The sequence below is a fragment of the Myxocyprinus asiaticus genome, chromosome 38 (assembly GCF_019703515.2).
Source record: "Myxocyprinus asiaticus isolate MX2 ecotype Aquarium Trade chromosome 38, UBuf_Myxa_2, whole genome shotgun sequence".
Lineage (NCBI taxonomy): Eukaryota > Metazoa > Chordata > Actinopteri > Cypriniformes > Catostomidae > Myxocyprinus > Myxocyprinus asiaticus.
This window is the reverse complement of record NC_059381.1, coordinates 8,376,104-8,402,642: the sequence shown is the minus strand read 5'-3', so window position 1 is coordinate 8,402,642 and position 26,539 is coordinate 8,376,104. Positions and strand designations below refer to the sequence as shown.

The 26,539-nt window shown below is 35.7% G+C and overlaps 1 protein-coding gene across 1 annotated transcript; it reads right to left on the bottom strand.

Moving 5' to 3' along the window:
• Nucleotides 1–14,441: 14,441 nt before the first annotated feature.
• Nucleotides 14,442–22,746, bottom strand: LOC127428818 (uncharacterized). The gene is made up of 6 exons (XM_051677431.1): nucleotides 22,555–22,746; nucleotides 19,460–19,610; nucleotides 19,325–19,377; nucleotides 18,669–18,766; nucleotides 18,079–18,244; nucleotides 14,442–17,465 (listed from the first exon to the last, which is right to left on the bottom strand). Exons 2-6 carry the CDS (start codon nucleotides 19,602–19,604, stop codon nucleotides 16,077–16,079), a joined length of 1,851 nt encoding a protein of 616 aa, XP_051533391.1. The 5' UTR covers nucleotides 19,605–19,610; nucleotides 22,555–22,746; the 3' UTR covers nucleotides 14,442–16,076.
• Between the last annotated feature and the right edge of the window lie 3,793 nt (nucleotides 22,747–26,539).

Below are 26,539 nucleotides of genomic sequence, written 5' to 3'. Positions count from 1 at the left end.
CTTGCATACTGACATACATAAATTGTAGTGTACTATAGACTTTATTCACACTAGTGCCATGTTTTCTTTTTTTTATCCCCTTTTCTCCCAATTTGGAATGTCCAATTCCCACTACTTAGTAGGTCCTCGTGGTGGCACGGTTACTCACCTCAATCAGGGTGGCAGAGGACACGTCCCAGTTGCCTCCACTTCTGAGACAGCCAATCCACACATCTTATCATGTGGCTCGCTGTGGATGATACCACGCAGACTCCGCATGTGGAGGCTAATGCTACCCTACGTGATCCACGCACAACTTACCACGCGCCCCATTGAGAGCAAGAACCACTGATCGCGATCACGAGGAGGTTACCCTATGTGACTCTACCCTCCCTAGCAACCAGGCCAATTTGGTTGCTTAGGAGACCTGGCTGGAGTCACTCAGCACACCCTGGATTCGAACTTGCGACTCCAGGGGTGGTAGTCAGCGTCAATACTCGCTGAGCCACTAGTGCCTTCTTTGATTTTTAATGGGAATGACAATGAGGCAGTGAGGGATAAACGTACAGTCTCTTCAATGGGCTGTACTGCAGTTTAAAGTGTTTTTGGATCATTCCGCAGACAAAACATTGATAAAATATCTGTCCAAGGACAATCATTATACAAAGAACTCCAGACAACATGAGTTGTGGAAAATCAGGTGTGATCTAGGAACTTTTTACAGCTTTATACCGTTCGTGCCATTGAAGAGACTATCCCTCACATCCTTGTTGTCATTTCCATTAAAAATCAAAAATGGTGCTAGCGTGAATAAGGTCTGTAGGTTCGGTTTTAATCATTTTGATTTGCTTTTGTGTCTTTTTTATAATCTCCTGATTATTTTAGTGTGGTACTGCTCCCAGAGACGCCGAGCTCAGCATGAGCCGTGCAGCAAAAATATGCTCAACATTAAACTATCCACTCACTGCCGTGTCTGGGACGCTTTACCTCATGACTCACACTTGCAGTGTAAACAGTGTAATCTGTTAATATGGGTGCCGCAACGAAAATGCGCCACTCATGCCCCACTCACGGAGGATGTGTGAACCTGGCGTCAGCCTTTGTTAGTGGTGCAGTTGGCTGTTTTGTTTATTCTGTGGCATATGTCTGCCACCAAACTCATTTCATAGTCTGTACAAGAAGATCTCAGCCTTAGGGAGATTTCTAGTGTCAACATCACAAACCAGCTAACATCTTTGCGCCCAAGTGTCACAAAGCACCCAGAAACTGTTTGTATACTGTAAAGCGTGACAGCCAAGTATTTGCTAGATAAGTGTGTGGCAATGAAAAGGCACCCAAATTATTTCTTATAGCTCTTGTTACAATTTCAATAACAATAAAATTGACCAAAGCTTAAAATAATAAATTGTGCTGTTATACTTAAAGGGGATTTAATTTTTCCAGCGTTTAAATTATTTTTCCTATCCTAGCTAAATACCTTGTGAATGCGCTGTTTTTATTCCTATGTTGACATAGTTTTTATTAAAACAGGAAGTTTGTGTGGGACATATCGAAGGGCTTGTCCCATGACATTATCTTGCTATCCCTGCCATCTGTTTGAAGGTGGTATTAGGGAAGGGACATTCTCATTCTAGGGAGCATTTAATTGGACAAAAAAGACTGTAAATTTAAAACGTGTATGTCTACTAAGGTTGCACAATTAATTAAAAACAGTGTATTCAAAATTACAAGGCCTATAGTGATTAACTGATCATGAAAACTGACGATTACAGCATACCATTTCATTCTCTGTTGTGTTATGGAATTCTATTTACAATTTCTTTGGCAGCTGTTGAGGATTTTAACCATTCCCATACATGTCAGTTGAGCAATTAGAGACAGTGCTGAATCAGAGACCCTTTAAATTCGTCTATAGTCCAACCGATCTTAATGCACATGTTTTAAAGGGATAGTTCACCCAAAAAGGAAAATTCTAATTTACTCACCCTCATGCCATCTCAGATTTGTATGACTTTCTCCCTTCTGCAAAACAAAAACAAAGACTTTTGAAAGAATATCTCAGCTCTGTAGGTCCATGCAATGCAAGTGAATGGTGACTAGAACTTTGAAGGTCCAAAAAGCACATAAAGGCAGCATAAAAGTAATCCATATGACTTAGTCCATGTCTTCTGAAGCGATCGAACCGATTTTGGGGGAAAACAGACCAAAACGTAACTCCTATTTCACTGTACATCTTGCCATTGCAGTCTCTAGGCACAGTAATGATTTGATGCTCAATTACACTTCCTAGTGCTTTACACATGCGCAGAGTGCTAGAAAGTGTAATCGAGCTTAAAATAACAATCATCAAGGAGACTGCTGATGTCAAGATTTATAGGGCATATTAGAGTTATATTTTGGTCTGTTCTCACCCAAAACCGATTGGATCACTTCAGAAAACATGGATTAAACCACTGAAGTAATGTGGATTACTTTTATGCTGCCTTTATGTGCTTTTTAGAGCTTAAAAATCACCATTTACTTGCATTGTGTGGACCTACAGAGCTCAAATATTCTTCTAAACATCTTCTTTTGTATTCAACATTAGAAAAAAAGTCATACACATCTGGGATGGCACAAGGGTGAGTAAATAATGAGAGTATTTAAATTTTTGGGTGAACTTTCCCTTTAAACAGTCTGATGCCCAGATGCTTGCTTTTTGTTTGAACTCTGTTTGAAAAATTAGTGCTGAAGAAACATCACCTGACACTCAAAAAGAAGCTTTAGAACAAAAAAAGCAATAGTCATTAATTTGGAATTATTTTGGATACGTTACTTGTTGTCTTACAGCTCGCATGGAATGTACACATTAAATTCACTGCAAACAAGCAACCCTACATCAATATTAATAATTGTGATTACAATATTAAGGGAAATAACTGACCATATTGATTTTTGACATAATCATGCACCGCTTATGCCTGTTAAAAGTGAATTTTTACAACTTTTTGAGGACACTAGCAAGTAGATTACCTTCAAGCTGACATGGGGTAAAAGCCTCACAACTTCATGGGGAAATCAAACAAATCATGAGACAGCTAGTAAGCCATTTGTATGTTAATTACCCCAAAAAGTGTAAACACTGAGTCTCTGTAGCACTATCATGACATTTCTATGGTTGTTTGAGCATATCGACCAGCCTAATAGCAACATTAGCTCAGCCAGTGACATAAGTTTGGGGCTTTACTATGTTTTTGTCCAACTAATAGCAGAATTGGGAAGTGTTTCGGACGCCTGTTTGAAAACAGTCATTATTTTTGCAATTATGTTTGGTGATGCTAGTGGCACAAAAATAACATAAAAGATCACCTTTAACCAAGTAATTTGTCCGTAATAAATATTTTCCTGTTAGATCATAAAGTTTATGGCTTAATTCTGTGACCTAGGTGTGCGGGGTGGCAAGAATGTAGAAACCAAAAAAAAATTACAAATGTTGAGAGGCCTCAGTCAGAAGACTTTCTAGGTTAAATCCACATACTTGAAAGGACAGCTGACAGTAAAAAAGCCTTTCTTACCATACATATATGAGACATTGAAGTTAACCCTTTCATACATACTGTCACACATATGTGATGGTTAATAACTGTGCCTCGCTGAGTAGCGTCACACATGTGTTTCTGCAACAGCCAGTTACGTTACAAGCTGCCAGATTCAAATCGGCTTTTGAGCCGACACAGGCTGCTCTGGTCAAGTGTATGTAATTTATTCGCTCAAACAGTTACTCATACAGTCTTTTAAACCACAGAATAAATTTATTTTATATACACTGGTCGCCAAAAGTTTGGAATAATGTACAGATTTTGCTGTTTCGGATAAGTATAGTCAGGACATTACTGATGTAAAAAACAGCACCATCACTATTTGAAAAGTCATTTTTGATCAAATCTAGACAGGCCCCATTTCCAGCAGCCATCACTCCAACACCTTATCCTTGAGTAATCATGCTAAATTGCTAATTTGGTACTAGAAACTCACTTGCCATTATATCAAACACAGTTGAAAGCTATTTGGTTCGTTAAATGAAGCTTAACGTTGTCTTTGTGTTTGTTTTTGAGTTGCCACAGTATGTAATAGACTGGCATGTCTTAAGGTCAATATTAGGTCAAAAATGGCAAAAAAGAAACAGCTTTCTCTAGACACTTGTCAGTCAATCATTGTTTTGAGGAATGAAGACTATATAATGCTTGAAATTGCCAAAAAGCTGAAGATTTCATACAAAGTTGTACACTACAGTCTTCAAAGACAAAGGACAACTGGCTCAAACAAGGACAGAAAGAGATGTGGAACATCAGATGTACAACTAAACAACAGGATAAGTACAGCGCATCTGGAAAGTACATACAATACTTATGTACATGTGATTTCAAACAAACTTCTTTCACATTGTCATTATGGGGTATTGTTTGTAGAATTTTGAGGAAAATAATGAATTTAATCCATTTTGGAATAAGGCTGTAACATAACAAAATGTGGAAAAAGTGAAGCGCTGTGAATACTTTCCGGATGCACTGTACAGTAAAATGCAAGCCATGACATTTAAGGCCTTTGTTGGTGTTGAGAAGAACTTATTTGTAAGTTGACAAATAAGGTTGTCTGAGGAGTTAAAAATAAGAAATCTTTATAAAAAAAATCTATTTTAAATTAAAACGCTTGTGTCATGTTCTTAGAAATGTAATCTTTTTGTTCAATCTGGTCTCCTACATTTTTGAAACAAACCTTAAACTGCATTTTCTAAACAAATTAACATTTAAAAAATGTCATGTGGTGTAACCATAGAGTAAAAGGTAATGTAGTACTTTCTTTGCACCTTGAATTTCATGAGAGGATACACAACTTTTGCTAAAAAAATTCTAGGTAAAAAAAAGAAATGTTATTCATATGATAAATTTTTTAGTCAAATCAAATCAAATCAAATCACTTTATTGTCACACAGCCATATACACAAGTGCAATAGTGTGTGAAATTCTTGGGTGCAGTTCCGATCAACATAGCAGTCGTGACAGTGATGAGACATATACCAATCTACAATAACATCAAATTAACACAACACAATTTAAACATCTGTTATACACATAATTACACTCAACAGTATACAAATAATAACATACACTGTACAGTATACAATACGCACTATATAGATACACATTATTCAATAAAAATAAAAAATGAAAATATATAAAAAAGTATATATATACAGAATGTACAGTATTGTACTGTATTGACATTCAGGCTGTCGGTTGATAGTCAGTTGTTAAGAGAGAATATAATATAATAATAATAATATAATTTATGACAGTCTGGTGTGAGATATAAGAGTAAGGGTAATAAAGTGCAGTGCTGATGTATGTTGATTGTGGGAGATCAAGAGTTCAAAAGTCTGATTGCTTGGGGGAAGAAGCTGTCATGGAGTCGGCTGATGCGGGTCCTGATGCTGCGATACCGCCTGCCTAATGGTAGCAGTGAGAACAGCCCATGGCTCGGGTGGCTGGAGTCTCTGATGATCCTCCGAGCTTTTTTCACACACCGCCTTGTATATAATTCCTGGAGGGAGGGAAGCTCACCTCCGATGATGTGTCTGGCAGTTCGCACCACCCTTTTCAGGGTTTTGCGGTTGTGGGTGGTGCTATTGCCGTACCAAGTGGAGATGCAGCCAGTCAGGATGCTCTCTACAGTGCTGGTGTAGAACTGTGTGAGGATGTGGCGGTTCATTCCAAACTTCCTCAGCTGTCTCAGGAAGAAGAGGCGCTGATGAGCCTTCTTCACAACGACTTCAGTGTGGATGGACCATGTGAGTTCCTCAGTGATGTGGACACCGATGAACTTGAAGCTGCTGACTCTCTCCACTCTTCTCCATTGATGGTGATGGGGCTGTGTTCTCTGTCTTTTCTTCTGAAGTCCGCCACAAGCTCCTTTGTCTTACTGACGTTGCGAGAGAGGTTGTGCTCCTGACACCAGTGTGATAGTCAAAAATATCACTACGTTTTCTCAGGGTTACACCACATGACCAGAACAAAATGTGCCTTTTCATAAAAAAATATGTTTTTTAAAAACTTCACGCTGTCTTGAGGGTCTCAAGGTGTCCACTCAGTTTTATGGTCAACATAAACAACAAATACATGTTGGTTACACCACACGACTTTTATTTTGTAGACAAAAGCATTTCTAAAAATTAGTCATAGTTTAAAACAAGTTTCACTGCTTATTTTTTTAAAGAAATAACAATAAATGATTATTCTGTAGTAGTCATGCTAACATTTATTATTTCAAGAATTTCAGCTTTTAATGAGCCTTTTTTCTGTTTCTGACACGACATCTCACCACATGACATTTTATTTTAAGCCCCAGAAAAAATATCAATATGACTTCGAATTCAAAAATTGAAAATATGCTCAAGAGGTGTATTCAAGTAAATGTTTAGTGTGAATTGCATTTTTATGTATTTTTAGTTTAACAGATCTGGAGAAAAAAAATGAGCGTCAAGTCACTAACCCTTAAACATTTTGTGAATAAAATCCATGTTATGATCATGAAAGAAACAGACACACACGCATTTGTTTCTACTCCAATAACAGGACTATAAGGGATGTTTGGGCTGTTTATATGAAGGATGCTTTTAAAAAAACTTTTTATGGGCAAAAACTTGAACATTTTGTAACTGTACATTTGTCATAGCTTACCTTCAGTTCTATTCTTTTTAAAGAAAGATGAAAGATTTCCTCTAACTGTTCTCTTTGCCATTTTTGCAAGTCCGGGAAACTTTTGAAAACTTGCATTACCTTCAGTGGCGTAAGTTTCTTGTGAACACTGAGATCCTGCCCTAGTCAACCCATCGTCGCTAAACTCCGACACACCTGTTTGCCAGTGTTTTCAGAAAACCTGCTCCTTTTTGCGGTGGAGAGAGAGCTCGCATGCTCAAGGTTGCTACATTGCACAACTAAAGCGTCACACTGGCAGAATATTTCCAAACTGCTTAAGTGTAAAGATCTGATTGGGGGATTTCACCTCTTGAAATCTTGCAACCCCAAACATGTCAGTCTAATTCTGGTCAGCTAATTGCCTATATTTAAAGTCTGTTATTTATCAGATGTAGAGAATTAAATATTTTACTTGCATGATTAGTTCTATCATGTAATAGGCCTAGGCTACATGACACAATCTAAAGGGGATTGTAATGGCAGATGGTGGTTTTACAAATGGGATGGTTTTTGGCATTTCTTGCAACAAGGGGGATGGCATCCCCTCGCAGCCCCCTCAACTTGAGCCACATTACATTAGAAATGATCTAAAACAAACATAGTCAGCACGACACTCTACCTGCTCATACACGCATAATGTCGAATATACCACTACAGTAAGTTTACATTTAAATTCTTCAGAAAAGTTTTTATTTTAGCAACAATTAGTCTTTGATTTTAAGTTTGCGTTTGTATTTCCGATAAACAGGAGCATTGTTCTTCCGTGAATGGTTATTTCCATTCATTTTTGTTCAAGACATTTTTGCGAAGGTAAAGCAGATTAAAAAACATCTTGGTCCTATTTATTGGCAGTAAGTTGCGGTCACCTTTGCACGGCGAAATTCCGCAGTCCAAGAAGGCAGGGACGGACGTTAAGTGTGTTTGCAAACCAGGGCCATTTCTAACTATAAGTGATACAACTGGCCGCTTAGGACCCCCGAGCCACTAGGGAGCCCTGCAAAGCAAGGTTGTATTTTTTTTATTTTATTATAAAAAACTATTTTTATTATTATTATTTTTTTTATATACTAAAACCTGCTAGACTGTTCATGGATGGACCTGCTGCGCTTTATACTCTGTGAGAGTGAAGTTAAAAAGAAAATTGCTACTAAAATTATATCATTACATTTTTATTTATCAAAATGTGGAAGCACAAGCTTTAGGGATGGGCAAAGCTAAAATATCAGACATAACATCAAAGCACATAGGCAAAAACTTCTGTGCTAGTTTTCTTTCACACAAATCTCACATAGAATTTCACGTACGCTCTCTCGCACACCTGCGCGAGCATGTGTTCATTCGCTGATCACCTTTGGACACCAACACGATGTGGCAGACAGAATTCCATCACGCCCGCAACAGTCATAGCTGGCTGTGTGCCCATTCACTCTTGCCAAACTAATGTTTCTTTCTTCAGGGAGGACAAAGAAGACGGGGTGGAATTGAGGAATGTGAAAATGCGTGATCTCAGGCAAGTGCAGCTGCATTGGTTGTTGTACTGTTGTATTAATGTGCCAGTGCAGATGGTTGACATTCATCTGGTCAGCAACTACTCTTCTGTTAATTACTAAGTGCAGTGTGTGGGTGTTTTAAGTGTCTATACATGTCTCAATGTCCCAGCATGCATGTGTTTGCTTAAAACCATGTCTCTGTGGGCATGCATAAACTTTTTGCACATGGAAGTCACAGATAGCTTGAGCACAATACACTGTGATCAATCATTATCAGCAGCGGTCAAATTTCCCCATCTACTCTTTCAACTGGTTATAGCTAAAGAGCCAAGACCAATAAGTTTGTGCTCCCTTTTGTAACCCCGCCACCTTTTGGAGTAACTCCACCCTTATTTGGAGATTTCGCCCCCATTTGAAGATCTCCGGCCTGCAGCTATACCTACTTGACCCTTAGCACAGAGACTTAAGCCCCATTCACACCGCATCGACATTGTCACTGCAATCTGTGTCACTGGTTGGGGTTCCTACTGCTGTAGCTTTACTGTTAGTGATCTATCAATATGTGAATCAAACTCACTCCACGTGACATTGTTATTAGGCTATATCAATGTATGTGATTACAGACAAAGTATATAGAACAGTGAAATCCATAACAGACAACATATAACTTCTCCATCTTACCTGCTCTCGACTCTCACTGCCTGGAGATGGATGACGTGAGCTCCACTGTCTTCACTCTCATTGGTAGTTGCTCCCGAATTTCACTCGTCATTTGCATAAAGATGAAATTTTCACAACTTTGTCCCATCGCTCGCCACGGCGATCTCTGTTACCAACAGTCACTGCAGCTCATATCGCCGGACGTCGCTCTGCTCTCACAAAAAAATTCTGTTTACACAGTGTTACTGGCGGTGTGAACGGGGCTTAAAACGAACTTTTTCTTTTAACCTTTCTTTTATTTTGTTCTAATCTAACCGGTTACCATTTGGAAAGGAGGCCGCAGAATTCTGGAACCGGAATGAAATGTTTTTTTGTTTTTTTTTTGCCCAGAGTGAAACAAAATAAAAAAAATGTAGTCTCTGCATTAAAGTCTTGGTTATGAAAAAATCTGAATTTCCCAGTGAAAAAAGTGACTTTGGGGTATGTTGTCACAATCAATAAAAACCCTTTTATAGGCTTTTCAGCTACATTTAAACCGTAATTATGAAACACAAAACTGCATAAGGTAACATACAAAAATACCAAACCATTGTTTTGGCTGACAGAAATTGTAATTATTTATATGTTTTTTAGAAAAAATTCTAATTCTAAAAACATTTTAAAACACCATGATAAAAATGTGACAAATTTATGAAAAATACCCTTATCCTGAGAGCACAGTTCACCCTTTCAGTTTAAGTCTATCTTCAAATAGTGGTTCTTTGGTATCCACTTGTTTACCCAAGACCAACTATAATAAAGAATAGCAGAAGCTATTTGCACTAAGTGTAAATAGCAACAAAAATCATCTTCTTTGCACTAAGTAGTGTTAAATGCTATTTACTCCCCTAATTAACTAACATACAGTATAGTGGCATCACTTCAGCAGGTTTATTGTGTTTATTTAGAGTCCCACAGACACAGTACACCAACCCTAAACCTAAAACTAACCCTAACCCTACCATACAAAAATTAACCATGGTTTTACTACAGTAACAACAGTATCACCATGGCATTTTCTAGTAAAATCATAGTAACCACAAAATTAAACATGGTTGCTATTTTAACACCATTTTACTGTAGTAATACCATGGTTAATTGCATTAAAACTATGGCTTCCGCCAAAAAACATGGTTACTACAATATTACTAGAGTGAAACCATGGTTAATTTTACCTGGATCAAACCGTTCTCCCAACTCCCCGACCTTCACCGTTACTAAATCACTGCAAGGAAATCAACATTTATATTAATTTTTATAAATTATTATAAGTAGTATTTAAGGAAATATTTAGAGTGGAGACAATATGGGAAAAAGTGGGACAAAAGACGGATTAGAACCCGGGTCGTCCGCACGAAAAGAAGCACAATCAAACCATCATTACCAGCAACACCACTGCGGTAACACAGGGGGTGCAGATTGTCTTCAGTCTCTGTGTTTCTACCAGACTATTTGAGTGTCAATAGCCATGCTGTCTGGCAGATGCTTGTCACTCCGTGAAAGTAAATTTCGTTTGGAGGAAAAAAAATCATCTATTTTAAGAGTGTTTTGTGCTAGGTGTTTGAAACCAGCTTATAAATTGGCTGCTATAGAAAAAAAAGCATATGTTAAATCAAACTTTTGACTTAAAACCTTTTTGTTACTGAGATATACTTGTGGCCGCTTCTCCGTATAAGAATGTGTCTTTATTATTGGATAGTTTTGAATTTGGCAATGTTGAAAGTGAATTTGCCTGGAATGTAATTTTGTTTTTGAGTTCTCCAATTATGATCTTTTGGCAGAGCTGGCTCTTGTAGAGAACTTTGACAAATAGCTCTGAGAAATCTGGCTTGGTGCCTTATTACTCTAAGCTGAATGCATTCATTGATTTGCTGCCATTGAAATCATGTCATAACACTGTTCTTTGTGTTGTGTGATTTATTGTCTTGTGACTTTATCCAACTAGCGTGATGTTCTGAAATGAAATTGTAATGTTCCTCTTGGGGCACAAAAATGTACATTTTAAAACATTTGCACTCAAAAGTACAGCACAATCTGTACACAGCCACAAAGATCCTATAGATTACATGAATTGTTGTTTGGATTTTAATTAAGAGATGCAGTCATGAGATCTCCAACTGTCACTTTTCCGGTTTAGATTTTCTCAGAATGCAAGACTGTCTGCCACGCCACAAGGAAATCAAAACAGAATTCTTCTATATAGTTAATTTGTTTTGTTTACACTCCTCTCTCTCTCTCTCTCTCTCTCTCTCTTTTATTTCAGTTACTAAGGATGGAACAAGACTAAAGAATATGATAAAACCTATTCTGTGCACAGCACAGAACACTCCCACTCACGAAACATGATAACAGGCCGTTTAATTTTATATGGAGGAGGCTGTCTTATGGGGGTCACCATGTTGAGATCATAAGACCAGCCAAACACTACTTGCTTAATCTCGGTAACCCCCCATTACACGGACACTTTTGCTCACATAATAAATTCATCATGGCTAACTTGTTGCTAAGTGTCTGTCCAAGACGACTGCCATATCAGCCAGCGGAATGCACAAAATAATAAAATGAGTGCATCTTTAATAATCCAGTACATTCCTGGAAAAAAACTATGTTTGCAGTAATTCAGTTCTATTCCTATTGTTTCTCTCTACTGAGTTGTCACCCCTAATGGTGATTTGGCAAATTGATTTAAAATATTCTAATATAAAAAAAAAAAAAAAATTTAACTCACTTTCTTCATTTATCACTGCAGTGATGATTTGTGAGATATATGTATGTATATACAGTATATATATATATATATATTAATATGAGGTTTTGCGACTTTGCTGCCTCTTCTGAACATGAATTTTCCATACTCACACGTGAACCTGTGCGAAACGTACCAGCACAAGCGCAACGTTGCCCGCAACTGCTTCAGTGCAGTCCTAGAGAGTGTCCTTGTTTTAGGCAAACATTATTTTTTACACACAATAATCATTGGATTTTATTATCGAAGGAACAAAACGTTCAGTCAATGTGAGCCCAACAGCGTTACATCGTCATGGCGAAGAACTTGTAAAATTGGATTTAACACAGAAAAGGTTAGTAAGTGATTTTATCAGGGGTGTTAAGTAATTAAGTAAAAATACTTAAGTATTATTTTTGGGAATTTGTACTTTAATCGAGTGCAATTAAAACAGAATACTTTTACTTAATTACATTTCCAAAATTGTTTTTTCACTTCTTACAATTTTACTTAAACTTGAAAAGTACTCATTACATTTTTGGAGATTATTTGCCTCTTCACTGCATCTGACAAATGACAGATGACGGACCAGAGATCAGTCATTTCAAATGGAATGTCGCACTATGGCTGTGTGGAATTCCGACCATCTGCAAAGGTGGAATTTCAGATCTGATCTGAGCTTCAGATATGCTGAAATATCTGTGCGACTTGATCGTATGTGACCGCCTGATTGAATGTGATGTATTCATTCAAAACTATGAACAAATCTGACCTCCCTACCATAAACATTAAACCTAAACCTAACTGATAGTGTCATAAACAGCAAATGTGTGCTTTAAATTAGTGCTCTCACAAAAATTGGCTAAGATGTAGCACACGTTAGTAACGCATAGCTTTGCGCACACACCCTATGCCACAAATGCTGTTGACTGACTTTAACTTGTACTTAACCCGGAACACTCTTTTAAATAAATGTATCTGGTATTTACATACAGGTGAGGTGCTTGTAGCTTTGTGTAACTGTGTGTTTTGTTTCACATTAGCTTATATTTCTGTATTGGTTTTCTAAATTTACATTCTTAACACAGTGATTAAATTAACAGTTGGAAGTTCCCACCATTTTGTGTGTGTTTACATGTGTTTAATTGCTGAGTTTGATGTTTGATTGTGTCTGACATGTATATTTGTCAGTGTTGGGTAAGTTACTCTAAAAATTTAATTAATTACTAACTACTAATTACATGTTCTACACTGTAATTAGTTTACTGTACTAATTAATCTGTCTGAAAAGTAATTGCAGTACTTATTACTAATTACTTTCTAAAAACCTTATCAAACTCGACCAGATGAAAAATACAAGGATACACATGAAACTGTTCTTTCAATCCTTTCAAATCATATAAAATCAAATAAATTATTAATGAACTGGCCAAAGAATTTAAGGGGGCTGCATTAAATAAGAAAACATAAATTTTAACATTAGATGTTAAATTTCTATTATAAATTCACTATTGTTTTATATAGAATTGTCCTATAGTCTATACAGTATTTAACACAATTACATCAGAAGTAACTCAGTAATTAAATTACTGAAAAATTAAGAGTAATCCCTTATTTTACTTTTTTCAATGAAAAATTACAGTATTACAGTAATTAATTACTTAGTAATGCATTACACCCAACACTGATATTTGTGTTCTCTCACAGTGGATGCTTGCATTTCATGCTACAAATTAAATGCTGGTAAAAGGAAGTTTTTGCAGGTATAGACCTTATTCACAGTAGCGCCATCGGTAACACTTTACATAAGGTTCCATTTGTTAACATTAGTTAACATGAACTAACAATGAACAATACTTATTAAGCATTTATTAATCTTAGTTAATGTTAATTTCAACATATACTAATATATTTTTAAAAGAAAAATTTGTATACTTAACATTAGTTAATGCACTACGAACTAACATGAACTAACAATTGTATTTTTATTAACTAACGTGAACAAAGATGAATAAATGCTGTAACAAATGTATTGTTAGTTGTTTATTCATGATAATTAATGCATTTACTAATGTTAACAAATGGAAACTTATTGTAAAGTGTTATGTGCCATCTTTGATTTCTGACGGGAATGAAACGAGATTTTGAGGGATAGACTTGCCGTCTCTTCAAGGACATGCTCTGTATAAAGCTATCAAAAAGCTCCTAGATCACATCTATTTTTCCACAACTGAAATTTCTTGGAAAGATATTTTTTTTATGTTTCGTCAGCGGAATGATTCAAAAACACTTTAAACAACTGTACAACCCATTGAAGAGACTGTACATCCCCTCACAGCCTCTGTTCCCATCAAAAATCAAAGATGGCGCTGCTGTAAATAAGGTCTATTGTATTGTGTTGTCTGTAAAAGGAAGATTTATGCAAATGCAGATCTTTACAAGAAATTCCATTACTTTCCTGTGACACCAGTAAAACGGCCTGTGTGCATGACACCAAACATGTCATTATAAATCTAAAGGCCCTACCTTAGAAGAAACACACTGATCACAAAATTAATCACATACAGTACAAAGGAAGTATATATATAAAATATTTAATACAGAAAAATGTTAATATATAAAATAATATACTGTATATCATAGCCTATATTTGTTATGAAATGGGAGAAAATTACATCTGTCAAAATATAACATTTTGTGGTCTGCATTTGATCTGTTAAAATGTAAAATCTAAAAATTATTATTTATTTTTTTAACCTTTTGTGTAATCAGTTGGATGTCTCAAATTCATTTATATTTTGTATATATTTTTTGCTTTTGTTTTATTCAAGTCATTTCTGGGAAAATGATGTGCACAAAAGTATGATTTTGTGTTATTTATTTATTTAGGTGTAAATTTTGCACATTATATTGCCGTTGTAAAAAAACAAAAAATTAGATGATTTTGACATGTATTTATCTTAACATTATGAAACAAAAACATATATTTGAACTTTATTGTTTGAAGAAGAGGTTAAAGAAATTGTGTACAAATTTTGTTATCATTAAAGAAATAGGAAGAATTGTAAAATAATATTTCAAGAACACAATATCAAATTTATATACAAATTTTATGTTTACATTTGAATAAAAATAATGATCAAAATGTTCACACTTTGCTCTCAAAAGACCAGTGCCGCTTCATAAAATTACTTCTTGCTAAAGAATTTACAAAAATGTACAACTGCGAATTTAAACATTTCCAACATAGTTGCAGAAAGCATAAAAACAATAAGTCATCAACAGCTGTAACAATAGGAAATAACACACAAATGTGGAAAGAGTTATTGGGGCCTCAGCTGTGAAGGGGCAAGAGGCCCCTCAGAACACAGAGGTAGGTGATCACCACTACTTATAACATTATCAAGGTTGGACATTTATTATTGTAAATATTCACTGAACAACATATAAAATCAACTAAAGCACTGTTGGTACTTCAATTTTCAAAAGAGAGAAAGAAAGAAGAAAAAAGTATTTTCATTCCTACAGTATATAAATATTATACAAATGGTTAAATCAATGAAAAATAGTCTGTCACATCTAATTCAGTGACTTGACTGTGAGTGGACAATGTTTTAATCAGCCTGGTCTTGTGAAAATTACATGACTGTGGTGCTGTTTTTGCAAAATGATATTAAGTGGTTCCTTACACTTATCGCGGCAGTTCCTGGATGAAATATCTACTGTGTGGTGCTAAAAGCGAGTTAACAAATCTTACCTCCCTACCCTAAACCTTAATCCTAAACCTAACTAATAGAGTCATATAAAGAAAATGTTAGATGAAAAGCGCAATTGCTGAAGCAGCAACATCACTGGTTCTATGACACTTTAGTATACTTGCATGCTCTTCATATTCCGGTCCTTTCTACCAGTTGAGATACTGTGTAATTTGATCCCGCTCAAAGAATCTTATTGCAATTGTAATGCAACTGTAATGCAATTGTTAAAATGTATCACCTTACAAGTCATGCACTATAGCAAAAGTGTTTAGGTGTCATAAGATAGAACTGTGTGAGGAGCATGCCGAAAAGTGAGAGTTTATGAACTGATAATCTGCCATCTTATGATTTGTGTGAAAGGGAACAAAAGTCATTGTTGTTGCAGCACTTCTAGTGTTCATTTCACCAAGAAACTGCTGTTATACGTAGGCCTACAACAAGCCACGTAAAAAACATTTTGCAAAAATGTAAGTACAATAACGTGATTCTATTAGACCAAGTTGGCTTTAATGCTACAAATGAAGACAAAAGCTTATTTTTCAAAAAAATGTCTAGCCTCAGCATTGCTCTTCTTACTCTTCTGATCTTTTCACAAATTCTTTAGTGATGCAACCTAAAGAGGTGTATTTGGCAAGATTAAGACATTGAGCAGGAGGAGGAACAGTCTCATAATGTACAAATGTACTGATTTTCAAAATGTCTGCCCTCTTTCCAGTCTATAGTGAAGGTTTGCCAGAAGTAATTTAAGGTGGTCAGATGTCACCTGTAGCAAAGGTGGGGAGGAAGACATTTGCTTTGCTGCACTAGAAGATGTTGCCATCACTTTCTCTGACTTTATTCCAGATTTCATGGTCAAAGAGAGCGGAATGTCTTCACTGTAAGTGGGAGATTTGGGGCTCAAGCGTTCTTGGTTCCTTGTCATGGAAAATTGTACCTGTTTAAGGTGAGTGGGATTTGGGGTCGTATCTCTGTCAAAGGGGCGCTTAACTGGGCCGTTTATTTGAAAAGAACTGGTCATGCTATGTGCCTTTGATTCTTCTGTGAGACCATTGCTTCTAAATGATCGGTATTTCTTCAAACCTCCATCTTGCTGGCTTGCATCAGAAAGGTTTTTCGCTGGGCTCTTCAGGTTCCAATTGGCCAGCTCCTCACCCTTAGTAGAACTTTCAGAGGTTTCTGAACATGATCTCACATGGAACTTGGGCTCAGGTTGGGCTTCAGCTTTGGTTGAGTCTTGAGATACTGACCAATGTCCAGTCAGTGCTGGACTGGAGAGAAGTCCTCTCCTAATCAATTCCTGTAAAAACTTTAGTGGAATCTGAATCTTCATATTCCCATTTGGATCTAGGGGTGGGTGTCCATGGGGATTACTTTGGTTTAAGAGCCCTAAGTTGGGTTTGGATGTAATAGAAGGCTCTTGCTTTAGCCAGTCTGGATGTAGGTCTTGCTCTCGTTGTTTCATAGCGGATGGTTCCGGGAGGTTCAGTCTACGGTTGAAGAGATGAACTGAAGGAGGACTTGCCCTACGTGGGACGGGATTGGAACTTGAAGAGTAAGTAAGATCAATGACATCAGCCAACACCGGGCTTGGTGCTGCTTGGACAGTCCCTGGACCTTCTCTCGTATAAGTTCCTTCCACTGTTTCATCTTCTTCTGTCCCTTCTTCAGTGGTTAAACCCCTTGGGGGGTAAAGAGGTGAGGCTTCATTGAGAAACTTGGGCTTTTTAGAAGAAGGTGGGCTGAAAGATGATGGAGTGTCGCTCAAGGTCTCAAGCCTGTTTTCTTTCTGGCTGAGGTTAAGAGGCTCCTCCCACCCTGCTGATGACTTGTACTCTTTGGCCAGAGAACGAAGCCTGTCTAGTGGTTGTTTAGAGCTCTGAATCTGTTCAGTGAGTGCAGCCAAATATGAGGCAGGTGTTTGAGGAAGATCTTTTGGGTTGAGGCCCAGTTGGGGCAGTGTGGACTCACGAAGAGGGATGTAATTGGGTAGAGATGTACTGCCGTGTGTGAAGTATGGAGTAACATTCATGGGCATGGTAAAAATCTGTCTTTGATGGTCCGTAAACATGTTTGGGGAAGTCTTAAGAGGATAGACAAAAGGAGTATTTAAATAAAGTACGCTTATTAAATGTTGGTGTTTGCAAGAATTAAATTAATCTTCTTGTTTCAATTTCAGTCTGGTCCTTGTGACAAAAAAATGGCATCACTTTACAATATGGTTGTATATGTTAACATGAACGCAATAGTTAACATGAACTAACAAAGCACAATACTTTTAGAGCATTTATTAATTTTGGTTAATAATTATTAAATGTACTAATACATTTTTAACATTGAAAGTTGTATACTTCAACATTTAAAATGCATGATGAACTAACATGAACTAACAATCAACACTAGTATATTTATAAATGAACATTAACCAAGTCTATATATCAGTCTGTCTGTCCGTCCATCCATCCATCAGTTTTTCTAAATATCTAGCTATCTAACTGGCGGTTTGTCTTACTGTAATGTCTGTTTATCCATCACACTATTTGACATTTTTAGATAAGGCTCTGTCAAGCCAACATCAAATTTTATCTTCTTGACAAACTTTACCTATCTAGGGTTAACAATACAACCTCAATGTAAAGTGTTAATGAAAAAAATGTAAGATATATTTTTATTTGAAGTGAATGAAGTTCACATACCTGGAATGCTGGGATGTGACGAAAATCCACCCGTTTCCCAATCCTGGGGTATTTATGCTCAAAATCATTGTAACTGGTGGGGTGAAAGCGTTTTTGCATTTGAGGGGTCCTGAAGGCAATATCGTCCCCATATCCAGTTTGGTGACACTCATAAGCAAGGAGAAGTCTGGTTGGACAAAGAAAGGTCTGTGACTAAAATGCATTTAAACAATTACAGTACTGCATGTTAATTAGTATGTTAAACACAATTATAAAAATATTTAAAATAAATTTATTTCCTCACTCTCATGTCATTCCAACACACATATTCTGTTATTTTTCCCATGGAAAACAAAATATATATTTTGGAGCTTGACAGCAATGGTCACAATGAACTTTCATGGTATGGCAAGAGCTTTGTAAATATTCTTAAAAAATGTCTCCTTTTGTGTTATACTGAAACAATAACAGTTTACGGATTATGACTGACATGACGGTGAATAAATGATGACAGTTTGACAAGAGTTATTCCTTTAACCAATACCCAAACAATTGAATGAAATTGTCTGTTTTTTCACTCTTTCACTCTATTTAAAGTTACACACACTTACTTTTCATAGTGCCTGCGAGTGCAGGTGGCTGCACTGGTGCTACGCGGATTTCCACCAAGAATGTTGTAAACCTTCTTCCACAGCTGCAGTGCAGTAACCTGGAAATAACACGCATGGAAGTTGAATTATTTTCTCTACCTCAAGAAAGTTAACAATTAACTTGGCAGTTATATGAAGCTCATGGTCTGTTGCAATAATAATCCCAATATGCTGTCAGTTTTTTGTTGCAAAAACAACAAATATAGGAAGTTAAAGGAAGTATGACCTTAAAATAAACAATGGTGTATTTGCTTCATGGAAATTCTTAAATTATTTTTCGATGTTTAAGATACTTTCTCCTATCCCTGCTTAATATGCAGAGACAGCTAAAAGCAAGTCAATGGTATGTTGATTTCCCCGAACAGTATAAAGCCTCACAACATTGCACTTTTGTATGAGCATCCTGACCAGCCTGACATAGCATGGAGTGCGACCATTTGTTTGTCCAACCAATGGTAGATGGCAAAAGTGTTTGTAAAACTTGTTTCTCTTTTAACAATTTTGTTGGGTCGGTTTAATGAAATTAATCTTTTCCCTTATGAAATATGATGGAAAAGGGGAGCATTGTCCAAGAGAAATAAATGTAACTTTGATTGTCAGTGTAAATGTCATTTTACCTGTTGATAGCCTCCCAGTTCTTTTACTGTCTTGTACATTAAGAACAAATCAACTGAAAAGGAAATAAGAATAAAGGTTAAAACATTGAATAGAGTTTTTCTTAGAAATTATTTTCTACACTCTGTCTCACTCACTCTGTTTGAAGCCTAGATGAGGTAATCTATCTATGGGAGTGTCTCTCTGTTTCATAAAGAGGTAGAGATCTTTGAGGAAGGTCTCCTCTGTCATCTCCTCTCCCTGATCTGAGTTCCTCTCCTGCGGTCTGTTCTGCTCCATCATGCTGGCCTGGAAATACAGTGTTAGCTTATTCATATTTTGTTCAGCAAATATTGCATAGTGACAAAATTAAATACAGAAATAGCTTCCAAAGGAACTTTCTGTGCATTTTTAATATGCATATAAAATCATATCCAGACGTCATTAAGTTTGGAGACATCTACTCATTCTTTATCATATATATTTTTCACAATTTAGAATAATAGTCATCAACACAAATTAAAGTTTGGGGATTATGTAGAGACCAAAATACAGTATATTAAATTCAAACAATTGTAATTTATGTAATCACAGTTTGCCTAGATGCCAACTCATCCATTTCAAATAATAAAATAACACTTTTAGTTTTTTGCAAAAAATTAATATGTAGGAACATCTTACAATTGTCAACAAAACTACTTTCAAGCATTTAAGCATAAGTATTTAGATCAGAAGGGTTCTTAGGTCATGAGAAACAAAACTTTCGTCAAGTGTGTCCAAACTTTTAACTGGAAGTGTATATATACCATCTGTCTATTTCCAAGACAGAGACAACAGAAATTGTATGTTTCAATTTACATTTCATTATACTTTTTCAGGCCATTTCTAATCAAATTTCTAAAAGTTAAATTATATTTTGATTCTATCTTCATTATACTTTTTTTTTTTCTCCACTTTTCTCCCCAATTTGGAATGCCCAATTCCCAATGCGCTCTAAATCCTTGTGGTGGCATTGTGCCTCCGCATCTGAGACCGTCAATCCGCGCATCTTATCACGTGGCTTGTTGAGCACATTACTGCGGAGACTTAGCTCGTGTGGAGGATTCATGCTATTCCCCGCGGCATCCATACACAACTCACCACGCGCCCCACCGAGAGCGAGAACCACACATTATAGCGACCATGAGAAGGTTACCCTATGTGACTCTACCCTCCCTAGCAACCGGGCCAATTTGGTTGCTTAGGAGACCTGGCTGGAGTCACTCAGCACGCCCTGGATTTGAACTCGTGACTCTAGGGGTGGTAGTCAGCTTCAGTACTCGCAGAGCTACCCAAGCCCCCCTTCATTAAACTTTTGATGTACTCCTAAATCATTGCTTTATCATTCTAATCAATTGTACATAACACTCAGAGATTATACTTAGAGGACACAAAGGGAAGGATCTTCAACCCAACCCTTACATGTTAACTAAACTAGACTGTATCCAGTGGGTAGGAGGTTTGAAATGATGTGGAACAGATGACTAGAATGTGAAGGACGCATCTAATTCTAAACAACACTGACTTAGAGAATATGCTTTGTAACATATTTGAACTATATTAACTGCAATTTGTCCATTATGTTAATTTCTCTCTCATTATATGCGTTGTAAAATGCATAAGAGCTTTGAGTGCTGTGTAAGTCGTACTGGGGAAAAAAAATGTTTTAGAGCTCAACCAGGAAATATCATTTATCTTTTTATAATATCTTTATAAATATCTTTTTTTACCTAGATTGATTGCCGAAGACCAAAAAAAAAATAATTAAAAAAATTTTTTTTAAAAAGACACCAAATTTATCATAGTTTTTGTTGTCTGTGGATGAGACAATATCTAATGTTCTCATTTTATCATCGCATCAAACATTCCACATGCATAAGAATTGCATGCCCATCTTAAGCATCTTAATCATGATAGATCAGGAACATACACATACACAAACTAATGACGTGAATATCTCAAGCCCTCGATGTACCATGACTTGGTATGGATAAAAATTATGAAACTGTAAACTGAAACTTATCTGTAAACTGATGCACATGAAGCAATGCTTATCTGTGTGCAAGTATATAAGGTGGATTGACAGCAATATATCTCTATTGCCATTGTTATTTGGCTTAATGACTGTTCTCATATTTTCTTCTTCTTTAATTCCTCAGTAGTAAAGTTCTTCAATTTTACAGGTGAATAATGATGAAAATATTTAGTTCATGTATTTTTCTTTCTCATTATTGCATTACATGAAGACGTTTTAAATGACACTCTGCAGGGCTCAAGCGCCTAAGGCCAGTGTGAGAGAGTTTGGGCCATCTGATGGAAATGTGAGATTTATTACTTTCATTTAAAAAAAAATTCATTTAAATATGTCGCCAAAGTAACATAGATGGCTTTTTTCCAAAATTGCTAGAATGACTTGAGATGGTTATCTGTTAAAATTAATTGAAAATTATAACCAAATGAGCATGTGCCATCATTTTCCAGCAAAAGTATCTGTATGAATGTAAAGCTGTAATTAAAATTTGTTTATTTTTTTCTGTAAAGAGAACAATTAAAAAAATTAAGATAGTTCTTTCACTTCTTTTTTTATACACAAAATAGAGTAAAAATACATTGATAAAAATAAAATGTGTAATTTTTTGGTGCTGGGGCCGGTATAAATCTGAACAACAGCAAATAAAATCCTTATTTTTGAGCCTTGAGTCTAAAAAATTGGAAATATCAATACCTTGCATTGCTAAAATATAGCACCCCAGTAGAGCCCCCCCTTTTATTTGACAAAATTAATGTTTTCTTTTTTCTTTCTTTCTTTCTTTCTGAGTGATGGATTTATGGAAATTGTGACTGTTTGTGTGACATGTAAGCTCCAAACCTTTTCAGGCCTTTGTGCATGAAAATTATGCACATGAACAAAACATGTGATTTAAGACCAACGACCAATAAAACAATTGTCCAGCATTTGCAAAAAGGTGTGGAAGCAATTACTTGACTCATTCAATTACCTTATCACATTGACTAATTAGCTAAACCAGCACTGACACTCTGAGCATGTTTTTTTCAACATATTCATAATTAATTATCATTAAGACAGCTGTTTACTATTCACAACATCTTTAGGGTCTAGAAAGAACCGTACCTCTAACCCCAACCCAAAACAAAAGTTTTACAAGTCTAAACCATGTCTGACCCATAATAAGTATCATCCACTAAGTCTTACCTGTGTCTCTCGAAGTTTAAGCCAGTGGGATGGGGCGTAACTGGACAGTTCCTAAATGGTGATGAATGTAATCCAAATGAAATATTCGTCCCTTAGCAAATTAAACAAGATTGATTAGTTTGACACCCTCGGTCACCACTAAACCTACAAAGTCACAGTCACCACAAGCACCTTGTGATGCCTTCACACCGATTCTGCACACCTAAATGAAATCATGGCCTCCTTGCTCTGAGATTTCTATTCAACCGTCTTACTACTTGGAATTTAAGTTGGACTGGTTCTTCCTGTTCTACCTTTTTGTATAATATTGCTGATAATTACTGTGAGATTACTGTGTTTAAATTTAGACATTACAGTAGGTACTTCCCAAGAATAGTTTTCATGACATTTTTACTAATAGCTTTGTTTGCAATCTTTCTACATGAACATGACATTAAAGTAGTAACCCACCCAGACATTATGCAAGTTTGTAAAGACATTGCATTCCACATTATTGTGCTGTTTTATATCAATAAAAATTAACATTCATTCTTAGTCAGACTCTTGTAGTGAAATTAAATCACCTTTAAAAAATTCATATTGGCATTCATAATTTTTACATAAGCTCTTGAGACTGAGCTTTACACATCTGCACAGATGCTGTTCTTTCAGAGCTCAGATGACTTTGTAGAGTCTCATTTAAGGGTCAGCTTTGTTTCAGATGTTTCTTGTTCATCAGGAGAAATAAATATGGAAACAAATGAGACAATTGTTGATTCATATAGATTGCTTTAATGAGAAATTGATGAGTTCTACTTTGATATCTTGGCATATCTGAGCACAGTTCTGAGACATTGTTGAGATCACTTTTGAAACTCTAGAGGAGACACATGCGAGATTACTGAAGTTTTTTCTCAGAAGAAAAAACTAAAAAGCTGGAGACTTAAGCAAAAGTCTCCAATGGATCTCCATTTAATCGCATTGCTGTCTTGGAGAAACGATTGATATATTATAGAGATTTCATGGTGAGAAGCTACAATTATTTTTTGTTTATTCTTAGATAATGTTGTTTTTCTCTCTACCAACTTCATCAGGTTCCATCTTGAATGTTTTTTTTCCCATTACTATCTGTTCCAACCATTAAAAAAAAATTCAAGAAGAAATTCAAACAAACACACAATTTATATTTGTGTAATAAACTAATTCCAAACATTTCAACATAAGCCACACTGTAAAAAAATCATGTTGTTTTTACAAAAATAATTTGGCAGCTGTGGTTGCCAGAATAATTATGTAAAAAACACAGTAAAAATGTAAACAACTTTACAGAACAACCTGTAAATGTTACAGTTTAAAACTGTTGTAATTTACATGACCACGATGGCTTTTTAAAAAATCTGTTAAATTTACAGTAAAACAAAAAAAAGTAATAAACTTGATAATAGTCTACTGAAACTGTAAAAATCTGCTTTTTACTTTATAAGGTATCTGTTGTAACTACAGAAGAGCACATGATGACATGAATTTCATCAATGGTGGCTCTTCCAGGAGCAATGACCAATAAAGATGTAGAGACAGTGCTCATTGTCACTCACACAAACACTAAACACCATCAGCGGAACACATGTGAAATTAAAATAACGTAATAAACACTAACTAAACTACATCAAATATAAAACAGTACACCCCGATGTACATAACTGATATTAAAAATAAGAAGAAACATAACTATTCCCATAAAATATAATGAAATGTAATGGGTCACGCAGGGAATTGTGGGAATGCCCGATTACTGCTTTACTGTAATTTTAACAATAATTTGCTGTAAAAAGTAAATGTACTCTCTTGCTAAACATGTAATTTTTTTTTTTTTTTTACCATTAATTATACAGGAAAATCATACTTTTTCAATCTAAAAAAAATAATTTTTACAACATTTTATTGTAAAAACTACTGTATTGTCTTATATTACAATTTTTTACTGCATATTTTACAGTTAATACTCGTTAATCAATTAACGTTTTATTTCTGTAGCATTTTTACAGTCATTTACTGTTAAAATTACAGACATTTTTTACAGTGCAGTAGATCAAAAGGGTTTTAAAGTCATGAGAAACATAAATTTAATCAGGTGGGACTACATTTTTTTTTACTGGTAGAGTATGCGTTTACATAATACAGCATTCGTTGTGTCTGCATGAATGTTGATGTTAAACAGTGACATTCTGTTTGGCAGATTAAACTTTTTCAGATTTAGACGCAGCAGACAAAACAAATAAAAAATTGGCTGTTGTTTTGAAGGTTCTTAGGGTTTATTATTTTACTCATTTCCAAACAATGAGTTAAAAACAACCATAAATAGAACCTGTTCTGTCTCTGTTTCCTACCTTAATAGTAACCTGGGTGGAAAGTATGTCACTATTGAAATGAGACAGCTTGGAATGAAATTATGCAAACCTCTCGTGAAGCAGCACGTTTAGCACTCTTAAGGGCCTTGACAGTTGGTGACTTTTAGCTCTAGAAATAACACACAAAAACAAAAATGTAGTGCTGAAATTAGCAATAAATCTGTCATGTTTTAAAGCATTCATTTGCAATGGTGGTTGACAGGCCAATGAGACGTGAAGTGCGACAGAGCTGACATGTTTAGCTGTGTATACATTCATGTCATGTATACATTTTAGCATGCCAGACAGCTTTGTGTGAAGTGTCTGTCTGTTTCAGTGAGATTGCTCATACTCATCCAACTGCATCCAACCGTATATGTAAGGTTGTAAAACCACAATAATAGTTTTATTTTCTTGTCTTTAAAAACCTGTTTTATTCCTTATTGAAAAATCTGGGGATTTCACAAATACTGCACAGTTTACACACATATAAATGGCCCCCCAAAAATTTGGGCTTTTATGTCACACTTAAAAATGTAGGACTGTCATTGCATTAGGTAACAGATGATCAAACAAAGTGGCATTAGTTCAAGGAAATATAGCAAGCACACCTTCCCATGAAATCATTTGACAAAAATACATTTGTATATTACATTTTAAAATAATAGATATACAATAGATATATATTTTCTGGTTGTCCAATGGATCATGTCCATACTAACAAAATGTTTGAGAATTTTCAGTCAGGTTTTAGAGAAAACCACAGTACAGAAACTGCCATTCTTAGGGTGACAAATGACTTATTGATGGCGGAGTATGCAGGAGAGTGCTCTATTTTAGTGTTGCTTGATTTAACTGCATGGTTTGATACAGTTGATCATTCAGTTTTAATTGATACATTGAAAAGATGAGTGGGAATATCTGGGGTGGCTTTAGACTGGTTTGTTTCCTACTTGTCGAATAGGAAATGTTTAGTGTCTGTTGGAGACGAGATGTCCTCCTCTTCAAAAATTAATTGTGGTGTTCTGCAAGGATCCTGTTAGGGCCAACATTGTTTTCACTATACATATATGTTACTTTTTGGTTCTGTGATTCAAAAATACAACATTATTTTCATTGCTTTGGCTATATATAATATGTTGTTATAATCGGTCATGATTCTAAAAAAAAGTCAGATGAAGTCAGCACTTAGACAGGTGGTCCCAAATATTCAGCAGGTGGTGAGAAATTTGGGTGACTATTTTGATGCAAAATTAAATTTTTAATATCACGTCAGGAAGTTAGTTCATACTTGTTTTATCAGTTAAGGAACATTTCCAATGTTAGAAATGTCTTGTGCTTCAGTGATACAGAGAAGTTTACTCATGCTTTTATTTTGTCTAGATTATTGATTATTGTAATGCCCTGTTATACATTTTAAATCAACGCACTTTAGCACGGCAACAATCTGGTTAACAATTCATTTTAGGGTGGATTTTAAGATTTTACTTATTCCCTACAAGGCATTACATGCTTTGATGCCAGAATATTTAGCAGAACTTTTAAGACCTTATGAAAAAGTTAGACCTCTTAGATCTTCTTGTTATGAACTGTTGGCTGTTCCAAGATGCAGATTCAAA